This window comes from Nycticebus coucang, chromosome 7, assembly GCF_027406575.1.
Source record: "Nycticebus coucang isolate mNycCou1 chromosome 7, mNycCou1.pri, whole genome shotgun sequence".
Taxonomy (NCBI): domain Eukaryota; kingdom Metazoa; phylum Chordata; class Mammalia; order Primates; family Lorisidae; genus Nycticebus; species Nycticebus coucang.
The window spans coordinates 121709614-121723777 of NC_069786.1; the positions used below are offsets into that span (position 1 = coordinate 121709614).

Below are 14164 nucleotides of genomic sequence, written 5' to 3' on the forward strand. Positions count from 1 at the left end.
TGTTTGGAGGAAACGGAAGCCAAGTAGAAAATCACAGGTGAGGCTGGCTACCAAACAGCTTAGACTTAAGAGTCCAGGGTTCTGAAGAGGAAATGCAAAGAATAACCAGAAATTCTATAAGCAACTATCCACTGAGATGACTGAGATGTTTAATGATATACCACCTAAGCAAGGGATGATGACACCAAAAACCCAAACAGAAAGCATCACAAGGAGGTTAAAGAGCTAAGAAAAAGCCTACTGACAGACATGCAATGCCAAAGACACAGAAGTTAGAATTCAAGGCACAGTAATTCAGAAAGCAACCTAGTAAACACCTCAGGCTTCCTTTCATGAGACCCCAAAAGGGTTATGACCTGGAAAAAAAGACAAACTGAAAACAGACCGACAGTAACAAAGACTAGAAAACAGTCCGTACTAGATCCTGGGGATCTGTACATACTATGTCTGCCTGCCATAACAAAATTAAATTTCGTTTTGAGGAAGATATCATCCAGAGCCTTCGCAATTTTCATATATGATATTGGCATGCAATCCAAATTACCAGGCTTAACCTTTGTCCCCAAACAAAACAAAAAACCCAGGATCAAATGTCTAAAAATTAGAGAAAAAAAGAAAAGAAAAACCAAAATCACCCCCCAAACAAGTGTTTTAAGTATCCAAGTGTTAAAAAACAAAACAGAAAACTAATGTAATGTGTAAAGATGTACACTGTAACCTCTATCTAAAGTAATCACTAAGATAATTCCAAAGGAATATACAAATAAGTAGTTAATGGTGAATGAGTGAGTGACCAAAAAAAAAAAAAATACTTACCAGTCTAAAAGAAGGCATTGAGGAAAAAAAAGGCTGGGAAAGGTAATAAAAATAAAAATATAGCTGGGGGCATCACCATACCAGATTTTAGGCTGTACTACAAAGCCATAGTGGTCAAGACAGCATGGTACTGGCACAAAAATAGAGACATAGACACTTGGAATCGAACAGAAAACCAGGAAATGAAACTAACATTTTACAAGCACCTAATCTTTGATAAACCAAACAAGAACATACCTTAGGGGAAAGACTCCCTATTGAAAAAATGGCGTTGGGAGAACTGGATATCCACATGTAAAAGACTGAAACTGGACCCACACCTTTCCCCACTCACAAAAATTGATTCAATATGGATAAAGGACTTAAGGCATGAAACAATAAAAATCCTCAAAGAAAGCATAGGAAAAACACTAGAAGATATTGGCCTGGGGAAAGACTTCATGAAGAAGACTGCCATGGCAATTGCAACAACAACAAAAATAAACAAATGGGACTTCACTAAACTGAAAAGCTTCTGTACAGCTAAGGAGACAACCAAAGCAAACAGACAACCAACACAATGGGAAAGGATATTTGCAGAACTCAATCCACATGAAAAAAGCCAACAATTCCATATATCAATGGGCAAGAGACATGAATAGAACCTTCTCCAAAGAAGACAGATGAATGGGTAACAAACATATGAAAAAATGTTCATCATCCCTATCTATTAGAGAAATGCAAATCAAAATCACCCTTAGATACCATCTAACCCCAGCGAGAATGGCCCACATCATGAAATCTCAAAACTGCAGATGCTGGTGTGGATGTGGAGAGAAGGGAACACTTTTACACTGCTGGTGGGACTGCAAACTAGTACAACCTTTCTGGAAGGAAGTATGGAGAAACCTCAAAGCACTCAAGCTAGACCTCCCATTTGATCCTGCAATCCCATTACTGGGCATCTACCCAAAAGGAAAAAAATCCTTTTATCATAAGGACACTTGTACTAGACTGTTTATTGCAGCTCAATTTACAATCGCCAAAATGTGGAAACAGCCTAAATGCCCATCAACCCAGGAATAGATTAACAAGCTGTGGTATATGTACACCATGGAATACTATTCAGCCATTAAAAAAAATGGAGACTTTACATCCTTCGTATTAACCTCAATGGAAGTGGAAGACATTATTCTTAGTAAAGCATCACAAGAATGGAGAAGCATGAATCCTATGTACTCAATTTTGATATGAGGACAATTAATGACAATTTTGGGGGGTGGGGGGAGGAAAAGCAGAGAGAGGGAAGGAGGGAGGGGTGGGGCTTTGGTGTGTGCCACACCTTTTGGGGGCAAGACATGATTGCAAGAGGGACTTTACGTAACAAATGCAATCAGTGTAACCTGGCTTACTGTACCCTCAATGAATCCCCAACAATTAAAAAAAAAAAAAAGATTGGACTGAAAAACAGGACGGTAAATTTAAATCCATATATCATTAATTATGTTAAATGTAAATGAATTAAATGCTTCAATATATGGAATACTTTAAAACTCTGGGCTTATCAATTCTATTAAACCACCAATCAATATAGTTCTTTTAAATGAAGTGGTTCAGCAAAGGAAAGATCACGGGTTTGAATTAAATTCCCACCTCAAATTCAAATGTGTTTCAAAATCAAACTAAATCAAAATTCAAAGGCTTAGACTCAATTTTCTCCTCTGGTTATTAATTAACTGTATGATTTTGAAAGGTTAATCTCATTAACCTCAGTTATTAATACTCCTAACCTCAGTTTTTTCATTCCCAAAATGTAGATAATAACATTCAACTTGAAGATCACGTATTTAAAACATTTAGAACAGTGATACATCTATGTCATAAATAATATCTGCTGTTATATGGTATTTTTACTTTTTCAAAGAATACAATAAAAATTTTAATTAGTGGTTTCCCAAACTACTACTTAAAAAAAAAACACACACACACACACGCAAAAAGAATAATGTAAGAATTTTTTAAAGGAAGAATATAATAACGATAAAATGAATTCGCATAGAGTCCTTAAAACAGTACCTGGCACACTCTAAAGGCTATACATGTGTTAACTGCTATTGTAGGGAACAGTATTAAGTAGACTCATAGTTAAGTAAGGTTGTGTCAACTCACTTTAAGAGTTCTTAAAGAAACTCTGACCAACATAATACTAATCTACCTATAGCTCTTTGTTTTCTTCCTTTATTACTGTTCCCCAGACACTGTATCTAGCTGTTCACTTTCAGCTTTAAAATGGTATAAAGCAGGCTGGGTGTGGTGGCTTACACCTGTAATCCTAGCACTCTGGGAGGCTGAGGCGGGTGGATTACTTGAGCTCATTGAGTTCAAGACCAGCCTGAGCAAAAGTTGAGACCCCATGTCTACTAAAAATAGAAAAACTGAGCAAGAGGTTCTCTTGAGCCCAAGAGTTGGAGGTTGCTGTGAGCTATGATGCCATAGCACTGTACCCAGGGCGATAGCTTGAGACTCTGTCTCCCCCCAAAATGGTATAAAATGCTGACCTAACCAACATATCCTTAAATGGATCACACTGATAGCTTTCAGGTCCCTTGAAACTACGCAAAGACATATACGCAGAGTGGTGTATAGATGTATACGTGCCTCTGGGAAAGGGTCCACCAATTATGACCATTCTCTAAAGGCCCTAAAGGAGTATTTTTCAATCTTTTTTTACCTCATGGCACACTTGAATCCATAAACTTCTGTACCACACTTAAATTACATTGATTAAAAAAAGAGTAAAAAAAGAATACACTTAATGTGCTTTGAACTTCTTTTAAAAATAATTTAATTATCCTTAAACTTCTTGTGGCACACCTAAGATCCTCTCACAGCACACCAGTGGTTGAAATCACTGCTCTAAAGGATCTATGACTCCCAATAAAATAAAAAACAGAAGTCTTATCCAATAAATTTACTGTACAGATAAAGGAGCTAAAGTCTTACCCAGAGATGTTAAATGACTTAAGCAAATTAATGACCAAGCAGAAACTAAACATTAAACATTTTTCTCACTATGCCCTACTTTCTAAATTTACAGTATACTGGCAGCAAGCCACTTTATATACAAGAGTTTCATTCCCTTTACTCTATCAAAAAATATGTGCTGTGTTTCTGGCTACCCTACGGAGTCTACTTCACGCTGAGCAGCATAAATAATGAATAAATATTTGCCATCCTGAACTTAATGCCATGGAATGCTAAATCATCACTGCACACAAAACCCAGGGTGCAGGGCACAGTGATGGAGATGTTTATGGTTCCATTAACTTGTTTCAGATGGCAGATGAAATATATTAAACAATTTTAAATACAAGACAATATAATTATGCATAATAAAACCAAAATAAAACAAAAAAGAAACAGGAGCTGAGATAGAAGGCAAGGGAAGAAACCTTAATTATCAAGCATATTTTTAACCTTTATAGAATTATGATGATGGTTTTATTTTACATAAATGTATAGAACTTGGCTTTTGAGCTAACTATAAAAAGATGCTTGAGTATTGGACACTGGCAGTCACAGATACAAAAATCAGAGCACATATGGAGAAAGACTACCTTAAACAGACCTTTCTTACAAAAGCAGAGTCAATAAAAATGTTGAAAGTTGCTTAAAAGCCCCAAAGTCACTGGATTCTCTTTTCTTCTCAGGTGTTATTTGGAAAGCAGAGAACATGCCAGGAAAACTCTTTATCAACTGATATGTGCTTTCCTAAAATGTAGCTACTTTCTCTAAATTTATGATCTATTGTGAAATAATTGTTTTTTGTAGATAAAGGCATCAAAATGTACAGGAGAAAATACTGATCCACCATCATCTATATGTTCCCCTCCCATCTTCTGCCCTCCAAAGTCTCACAAATTTTCCTTGGTAACTTCAGCAGGTAGCTCACCGTACTTCTCTCAACCATGCTGCTTGTCACCTATTACCTTTGATAACTACGAGATTCGACTATTAAGCAATCTGACACACTCCTTACAGATAACTACCTTTTCATCTTCCATTTTATCAAGATTCCCTTCAGCCATATACTGATATGCACAAACCTAGCATATGCATTGGGCCTGCCCCCACCATAGAGGACATCAAATAACTGTGGCACCAAACATTCTTTTTCTTTCCACCTCTTCTACTTTGTTACACTTACGAACCGGCCCCTTATTTGCCTTAGACATAAGGCAAATACATAATACATAATACAGTACTTTTATACATAATACAGTACTTTTATCTCCTGGAACCTTACGATTCACTTGCCTCCTTAAACAGCATAGACCTATGAACAAACATTTCAACAATGCTACTCTTATCTGAGAATTCTCCCCCACACCACGTAGTGGGTTTTTCTTATTTTGAACATTCTTCTCTTAGGCTACTGTGGAAAAAAATACAAATTCTGCTAGCTGGCTCCACTATAAAAAATTTGTGCCAACCACCTAAATTATTACCTTAATCTACAGATAATCCATTTATTTACACCTCGTTTGCACCAGCACCACACATATTCCAAACTTTTATCTTTGTTATTAGTTTCCAATGGCTGCTGTAATACATTACCACAGATTCTGTGGCTTATTAATTCCCTTATAATTGCAGAGTTGAGAACACTAACCAGTTTCAGTGGCCTGAGACACTGGCAAAGCTGGTTCTCTCTGGAGGTCCTGAGGGGGAATTCACTTCCTTCGTTTTTTCAGCATTTATAGTGGCCATCTGTATTCCTTGGTTAGCAAACCCTCCTACACTTGCAAAGTGCATTACTCCAGTCTGCTTTCATCTTCACATCCTCTTTTCCTGACTGTGACTTCCTCTGCAACCCTCTTGTTAAGGATCATTGTGATTACATCAGGCCCAGGGTAATATCTGGGTCTAATCTGATCTAAAAATCCTTAAGCTGATCACATCTGCAAAGTTCCTATTGCCGTAAAAGGTTAACATTTCTAGGTTGCAGACATCAGTCATGGACATACATGGAGACTGGGATTATTCAAACTCTCATTAATTCACATGCTTCTGTCACCCTAAACAGATGGTCCACCACATTCAACTTTACTAAGGAGAATAAGCATCAAAAGAGAATTCAAACAAGAGTTCCTCAGCTACTCTCCTATTCACAAAGTTGCTATCACAAAATGACTCTCCTTTCCTTAGAATTTATTCTCTCTAATCTTCTTCAAGGATAACCCAGAATAGCTGTTTTTAAACAACTGGAAACACAGATAAATTCAAGAAAAAACACAAAACTATCTTTGAGGTTAGGTATGGTACCTCACACCTATAATCCCAGAATTCTGGGAGGCCAAAGCAGGAGGAATGCTTGAGACCAGGAATTCAAGACCAGCCTGGGCAATACAGTCAGAATCTATCTCTAAAAGAAAAAAAAAAAAGCCTGTGCACACCTGCAGTCCCAGTTACTTGGGAGGCAGAGGCAGGAGGATCCCTTGAGCCCACGATTTTGAGGCTGTAGTAAGCTATGATGGTGCCATTGCACTTCAAGCTTGGGCAACAAAGCAAGACTTTATCTCTAAAAAAAAAAAAAAAGAAAAGAAATCTTTGTAATCTACCACGGAGTTTTACGAAAAAAATTCCTCTATTCATCTTCTATTAACACTAAATATCCAAGTACAAAATGATTTTCTATTCCTTTAACATTAATTCTAATTACTAAAATAGTAGCCTCTAGAATACTATCTATAAATTTGAGTTTCCTTTTATACTGTATTAACTTTCATAGTTTAAGAGAAAAAATGAATCAACCATTAAAACTTATCGATTGTACCCATAATTAAGGCTATTATATAACCTATATTATAGCAAACACTCCCTATATTCACAAATCTTTTCTCTATCCATTGTGGGACAAACAGGGATTACAACTCAAATGCATTCATGGGATAAACAGGTAATGCAAGTCTCAAACATAAGGGAGGGGAGTGGCAGAAACTAGAGGTCACATGTTCTACATAGAAACATGTAAACTTTTCTTTCTGAAATAGTGAACCTGCCGAACAACAAAGCTATGTGGGATGAATTTTGACCAATGATTACTTCCATGTAACCTGTGATTTCCCCTTCATTTTCAAGCAGCAGTGTGTCCCACAGTTGCTACACACTCCAGGTAAGATATTTTAGACACAGACACTTCCCCTTAGCCAAACTGCAACAACAAAAAAAATAGCAGGGCGCTGTGGCAGGCGCCTGTAGTCCCAGCTACTATGGAGGCTGAGGCAAGAGAATTGCCTAAGCCTAGGAGTTGGAGGTAGCTGTGAGCTGTGATGCCAAAGCACTCTACCGAGGGCAACAAAGTGAAACTCTGTCTCTAAAATAAAAACATAAAAAGAATGAAAAGAGTAAAGGGCGGCACTTGTGGCTCAAAGGAGTAGGGCACTGGCCCCATATACGGGAAGTGGCGGGTTCAAGCCCAGCCCTGGCCAAAACTGCAAAAAAAAAAAAAGTAAAAGTAAGCTAGCTGAGTAGGTGGTGGGTGAGTAAAGAATAAAGCTTCTTCATTCTCCTTCCTCTCTAAGCCTAAGATCTAAAATTCCAAGTTAGAGCCAGTACTCACAAGAGGAAGAAATCTGTGTAGGTTCCAGTACACACAGGGTATATGGCCTATCCAGGAATATAACCTGAGGTGTCTAGAATGAGGGTAAAAAATTTCAAAGAAAATAATGTAATCGGCCCATAGGAAAAAAGTTTTTTGACTTTTGGAAAATTAAAAGCACTTATTTTTCTTGAATGGGGTTTTAAGTTAAAGATATCCACGTTTGTCAGAAATCATTTTGTACACTTTGCCTCATGTCAATGTATGTAAATTTTACCTTAAATTTTTAAAATAAACATCTAAGTCTTGCATTTTAAATAAGCCTGCCAGGATACTACACATGCAAAATATGAGAATGAAGGACATCAAAATAAAAAAATTTTGTGGAACATAAAGGTATCTTACAAATAATTTCTTTCTGAATCTAAAATTTTAATAGGTACTCTTAAAAAGCATGGTCTATTAAAAAAGAACAAACTATATCTGCATTAATTCATTGCACACATATTTGAGTGCCTAGTTAAGAATCAATGGTGACACAGACATTGTCCTCATTCTTATAAAATTCAGGCTAGTGGGGAAACCACACGCTAGACAGTTGTTAATTACTGTGACCAATGCTGGAGAGCACTAGGACTTTATATAGTGAGAACAACTGCAGCTGGTGGGGAATGCATGGGACAGGGAAATCTTATAAGAAATACAAGCCAAGATTTAAAGGGTAAGAAGGGAGCAAGTCACATGAAGAAAGAAAACACTGTAGAAGTATTTCAGACAGAAGACACAATACAAGGATCCCAAGATGAAAGGTAATGATTTCCGGAAGGCAATCACATGATCAGATTTTGCTTTAAAATAATAACTCTGGGAGGAATATAGAAAAGAGAATAGAAAGAGGTCACCGAACTAGTTATACTGAACATTCTGAGTGAAATGAAGGTAGCCTGATGCTGGATAACAGAAAAAAGCAGAGAGAAATTGTAGACTCTCGAAACAGATGATACAAGGATAAAAGGAGAAGGAACTGTTGAGAATTCCCAGGATTCCAGTATGAACAACTAGAATGACAGTGAGTATGAGCTCATCTGACATGCCAAAGTACTTCCACCAGGAAGGCAGCCATCAACTAGATAAATGAATACACACGAGTCAGAATCTCTGCAAATGAGGCTACAGATACAATTTGGGAATCGTCTGAACAGAAGAACATGAAGTTAAATGAAGTGAAGAGAGTGTACCATGAAGAGAAAGTCTGTCCCAAGAACATCTCTATGTAAGGGGTAACAATGGGAGTGATGGTGGTAGAGGGGGAGGGGCTGAGAAGAAACAGAAAGTAGGAGCATCCAGAGAGAGCACTTTGTCACAGAAATCAAGGACACGAAACGTGTTAGCAGGAGAGTGGTCAACTGTGCCAAATGCTGCTGGAAATCAAGAAGAGGGAGGACTCACAGTGATCTTTGTATTCACAGTTGCACATACAGAATAGCTGAGGTAGAAACTTAACTGGAACATATTCAAAGTCAATGAAAATGAGAAAAGAAAGATAGCAAATGTCAACACTTCTTATAAGAGCTGTGAATAACAGAAGAGAGACCCCGGGAGATAGTGCAGGGTTCCATCATAAAATTTAGTACAAAAGAAAATACAACACAATTTTATTTTCAGTATGTGAGTGGCCTGAACATGACTAATGCTGATGGGTAAGATCCAGTTTTTTAAAAATGGTGGAATCCAAAAATACTTCAGGTTCCCTGTGAGATAGAAGAGGATATGAGCCACAGCACAAGTTAAGAACTAGCCGTTAGTAAACAACAGGAGAGAAAACATCAGCCTCCATTACAAGAAAACAGACATAAAAAAAGGGGAAAATACAGGTAAAGTTCTAGATTTAGTAGCAAGAAATGAACACAGTTCCTACCTGATGCTTTCTTTTCTGAGAGTAAGACAACAGAATGTACTAAGAATAAGACGACCAGAGAGAGAGATGGAAGTCTGAAGAGAAATAATTGCTGGCGCCAAGGTGACAAAGAGTGCAACTGGTGGGCAAATCAGAGGCAAACAGTGGCACCCACCTACTTTATTTAAGATTTCAGTTTATCCAGTGGTACTACCAGAGAGGTTTGACGAAAAGATGAAGGGACAAAAAAATATTAGCACTAGTTCATTTTTACTGAGCATATTGCTATGGGCTACCCCCCTGTAACTGCTTTAGATAAAAGGTTCGTTGAAGCAACATGCTTATCCCTATCCAACTGATACAGTATTATGAAATTTATTTTCATTTTATTAATGAGGAACCTGTAGCATGAATTAATTTAATTTCATGACTATGATCAGCAAGTGGCAGAACTAGGATTTAAGCTTTAAGATTTCACTGAAGAAAAAAGGAATTGAAACAAAACAGAAATTTTAAAAATAATACGAGTAAGAGAGAAAGAATATAAAACTTTAAAATACTTTTTATCAGCAGAGCAGTGAACCATAAAATTATGAGCAGTTTTCTATTTTAGTGTTAAATAGTTGATATGGAATTTAAAGACCCACCAAAGCTAGAACTTTAACTCATTTATATGCCAAACATTATGATGTGTTTTCATATACTATCTCATTTATCCTCAAAACAATAGCACCAGGTGAATCTATAACCTAATGAGAAAAAGGCTCAGAAAAGCTTAATAATTTGTTAGACCTTTTCAATCAAATTCCTGAAAAACAAAGTGGCCTCTCCCTGACCCCCTTTGCTAACTAAGCCCTTACAAAACCAGGGGTAATAGGCCTGACTGCATTCACAGAGCAGAACAAAAAACTTTACAGCTGTTTGTTCTCACTGGAAATTCTTTCCAAACACTGCTTTATACTATCAAGTAAAAGAAACTAGGACATGCTCTTATCACTACATTGAAACAAAAAAATCAAAACTAAAAGTAAAAATTTGAAAAGGTAAAATCTTTGAAGAAAATCATTATATCCAATTCTTAAACATTAACACTTAAAAAACAAGTCATTAAACACGTTAATTTTGCAATGACACAATTAAGCTTGATGAATCTAGTTTCATTCTATAATCACACCAAAGTTTAAAAAAAAAACAAAACACAAAATTGAGAGTTTAATCTTCCTGGAAGTTACTCAACAGCTCAGCTCACATCACTATTTTTTAAATTGTCTAGCTGAACAGAATTTTGTTTTGACTGACAAAAACAAAAAACAGCAATAACAGGTAAAAAGTGGAATATACATCTGACAAGCTAATCTCCTTAGACAAGACGGGCTATAATCACGTACTACACGGATGCACTATTAGGAGAAATACAAACCAGCTATTATGGTATAATTATTAGGACAATATTGGTATTAATACGACATCCTGTCACTGAAGGCAAGTGTGTAAGAACTTAAGACTTTAAAAACCTGTAAGAAAGTATTCAGCTTTCATGTTATTATTTAACAACCTTTACTTAAGATGTTATTAATAAGGCTTTTCAGTATTTCCTATTTTTAAGCAAAAGTGCTAAATTAAGAAAAAAAATTTTTTTTTTTTTTTTTTTTTTGCAGAGACACAGTCTCACTTTACCGCCCTCGGTAAAGTGCCATGATGTCACAGGACTCACAGCAACCTCCAGCTCTTGGGCTTCCGCGATTCTCCTGCCTCAGCCTCCCGAGTAGCTGGGACTACAGGTGCCTGCCACAACACCCGGCTATTTTTTTGTTGCAGTTCGGCCAGGGCTGGGTTTGAACCTGCCACCCTCGGTATATGGGGCCAGCGTCCTACTCACTGAGGCACAAGCGCCACCCCCGAAAAATTTACATCATTCTAATCATTAACTATCTAAACAATTAAGATTTTATTTACACACGGCTGAGATGGGCCCTTGCAAAGGCAATACTGTTTATTTAAAAACCACGTTTCACACCAACATATAACAACCAAATTTGACAGAAGTCATTGTTTTGAAATTCTTCACATCTTAAAGTTCTACTTACCATGTACATTAGTATGTCTCTAATCATCACCATAGCTGTTTGATGATCATTCCAAGCTTGATTTAGTGTTTGAAGAAAGTTGTTATTCAATGAATTTAGTACATCTTCTCGCACCTAGTAACAGAGGTGTTCATTAGTTCACAAACATACATATACACACTTACATACATGCACTTATCTGTTTAATAAAATAATAAAGTATAATCCTTAAAAAGAAAGGCCAGTAGAAGTATTTTAAACTATAATCTATGCAAGGATTGACTGCCAAATGTGTATGTACAGTACAGACTTCTTTTTTGATCTCCAGAATCATGAAGCAACCTCCTAGAATTTCTCAACCCTCCAATGACTTAACATTAGTCAGAATAAAATCCTATATTCTTACAATGAACTATAAGACCCTTCAGAATTGGCTCCAGGTTTCTGCTCTAATTTCCTACTATACCCCTCCCCTCGTCTCAATTTTGAATAATGCTTGAGTACTGGTTTGGGAGTCCAATTACCTGGGTTCATTCTTAACTTCCTAACAAACTGTGTGACCAGGAGTAAATGTTTTAATCTCTGTGCCCATTTCTTTATGTGTGAAATAGTATCCTTCCTGTAGGATTGTTGTAAGGATGAGGATTAACACTAGTAAAAACACTTAGGACAGTGCCTAGCACTTGCAAAACATCCAATAAACATAAGCTATTACCTTAGAACACTAGTTTCAATTATCTCCTTGCTATAAATACAGCAATTGTTCTCCGCCATTTCTTCCGCTTCAATTCACATGGCTCACTCTTTCACTTTATTCTGCTCAAATTTCATCCCCACAGAGGTTTTCTTGACCACTTAGTTCAAATAAATGGTGTCTCTACCCTACAAATCATTTTTCTTTGTAGGACTCATCGTTACCTAAGATTTACTGTTTCTCTCACTAAAATGTAAATGCCTCCACCGTAGCAAGGATTTGTCTCTTCCATGTGTACCTCCCACACCTGGAATGGTGTCTGGTATTCCAGGACTGTCTGGAAAATATCCAGTCATTGTTAATACTATCTTTCATATTGTACAGCTGGATGCTTTCCAGATAGCCCTCTCATATATAAAACCATTATTTCATCCTCACTCTTCAATACCAAGATTCACTTCTGACGTGGTAAGCACTTCCAGGATACCTATCTTTTTCCTTGAATCTGAAGTGCTTTCCTAATCCAATTCTGATAAAAGACTATTCAAATTTCAAGAATTCCTTCCCACAGTTCTCAAGGATTAATCCGATCCTCTCCAGTAAGAAGTTACTGGACACTACTCTTTCTTGCTATGCTATCACTGTCAGCCCAATGGAAAAGTCATTTGACTAGGAAAGAGAATCTAGACTCTGGTTCTAGGTTCATCATAAAGTAGTATGTTTGTCCTCAAAGTTCCTACAATCCTAGGGACTTCATTGCTGGCGTCTCCAGTTATTCATATACAACCAGTCTTCCATGGCCTATCTCAATTCTCAAATCTCCATCAAAAACAGATACTTTGTATCTCCAAACATTCTTTACCCTAGATAATTTCCACTGGTGGGAAGAATCTAAAGTGATGATGCCTTTTGAGAAACATAAACTATCTAATACATATGTAGAGATATACAGATATCTATGAAACTGAATTATAAATGTATGTAAATGCCATTCTGTATTAGATCTAGTATCAACAAGTAATTGGAAGACCAAAGATTAAAAGAAAACAAATAGAACACACTGTGAGAGAGTTAAGTTCAAATTGAAAAATCTGTTTTTTCTTATATTCTTAAAGAAAAGAGGTCATTAGAGTCTAGTAGTTTACTATACATACAGTATGAAAACCACTAGTCTATACCACATAATTCAGGATTTTATTATATATTTAATCTTTTGTTCACAAAACTAAGCTCAACTTCAAGTTATACCACCCAGAAATTATTTCAAAATATGCTGACTTTATTAAAAATGATAAATGATATTGTTACCTAATAACATTATGTTAAATACTTTTACAGAAAATAGATAATACATCATTGGTTTCAACTCAGGAAATCTAGTATTTGTCAGAGGGAAATCCAAAGATAGCTTATTTATAAAATTTGCACCAACCTGCACATTTTTTTTGATTAAAAAAGTCTGTTTCATTCAACAATGAATCAATGTACCAATAACAGTATATATTCCAAACACCAGACCATCTAACCAATTAATTATTCTTAAGGAGTTAAGTGAACTTTTACATACCTTTTCTTTATAAAATTAAGTTAAATGTGAACTGTTAATTCTTCCTGATTTTGGAACATACAAAAGTACGTGGTATATTTGTTGAATGAATGAAAAACTGAACAATTAAACAAAAATCAGTAAAATGTAACTATAAAATATAAAACATGCTCTCTAAAATAACTGACTTATACATTTTATAATAAAATATACCAAGTACCTGTGTAATATTTATAAATTATGCTTGCCTTTCAGCAAAATAAAAATAATCAATTAGCACAATGTCTCAAATGATTGCCTCATTTGCAAGATACTTCAAAAAATTATCCTGACAAATCAATAAAACTAAATTTTATTAGGCAGAAAAAACTTAAGAGCTAATTTTTTGCTTATTATTCAGTGATTATGTATAAACATATATGACTAAAAAATGTAAAATAAATGCCTTAAGATACATTTGTTGCAATCTCCTTTTAATTACTGATTAACAAAAAAATTCTTCCTCTAATGTTGTCCTAAAAAATATTTTTCTACTATGACACATGAAAAATAAATAGATATTTGT

At 35.9% G+C, this 14164-nt stretch overlaps 1 protein-coding gene across 1 annotated transcript in view; it reads right to left on the reverse strand.

The window, feature by feature from the left end:
* CUL3 (cullin 3) overlaps positions 1-14164 on the reverse strand; it is a 115209-nt gene that overhangs the window by 55878 nt on the left and 45167 nt on the right. Inside the window, exon 3 of the mRNA XM_053597601.1 lies at positions 11381-11494. Coding sequence (XP_053453576.1) covers positions 11381-11494 — 114 coding nt within the window. The remainder of the gene's footprint in view (positions 1-11380; positions 11495-14164) is intronic.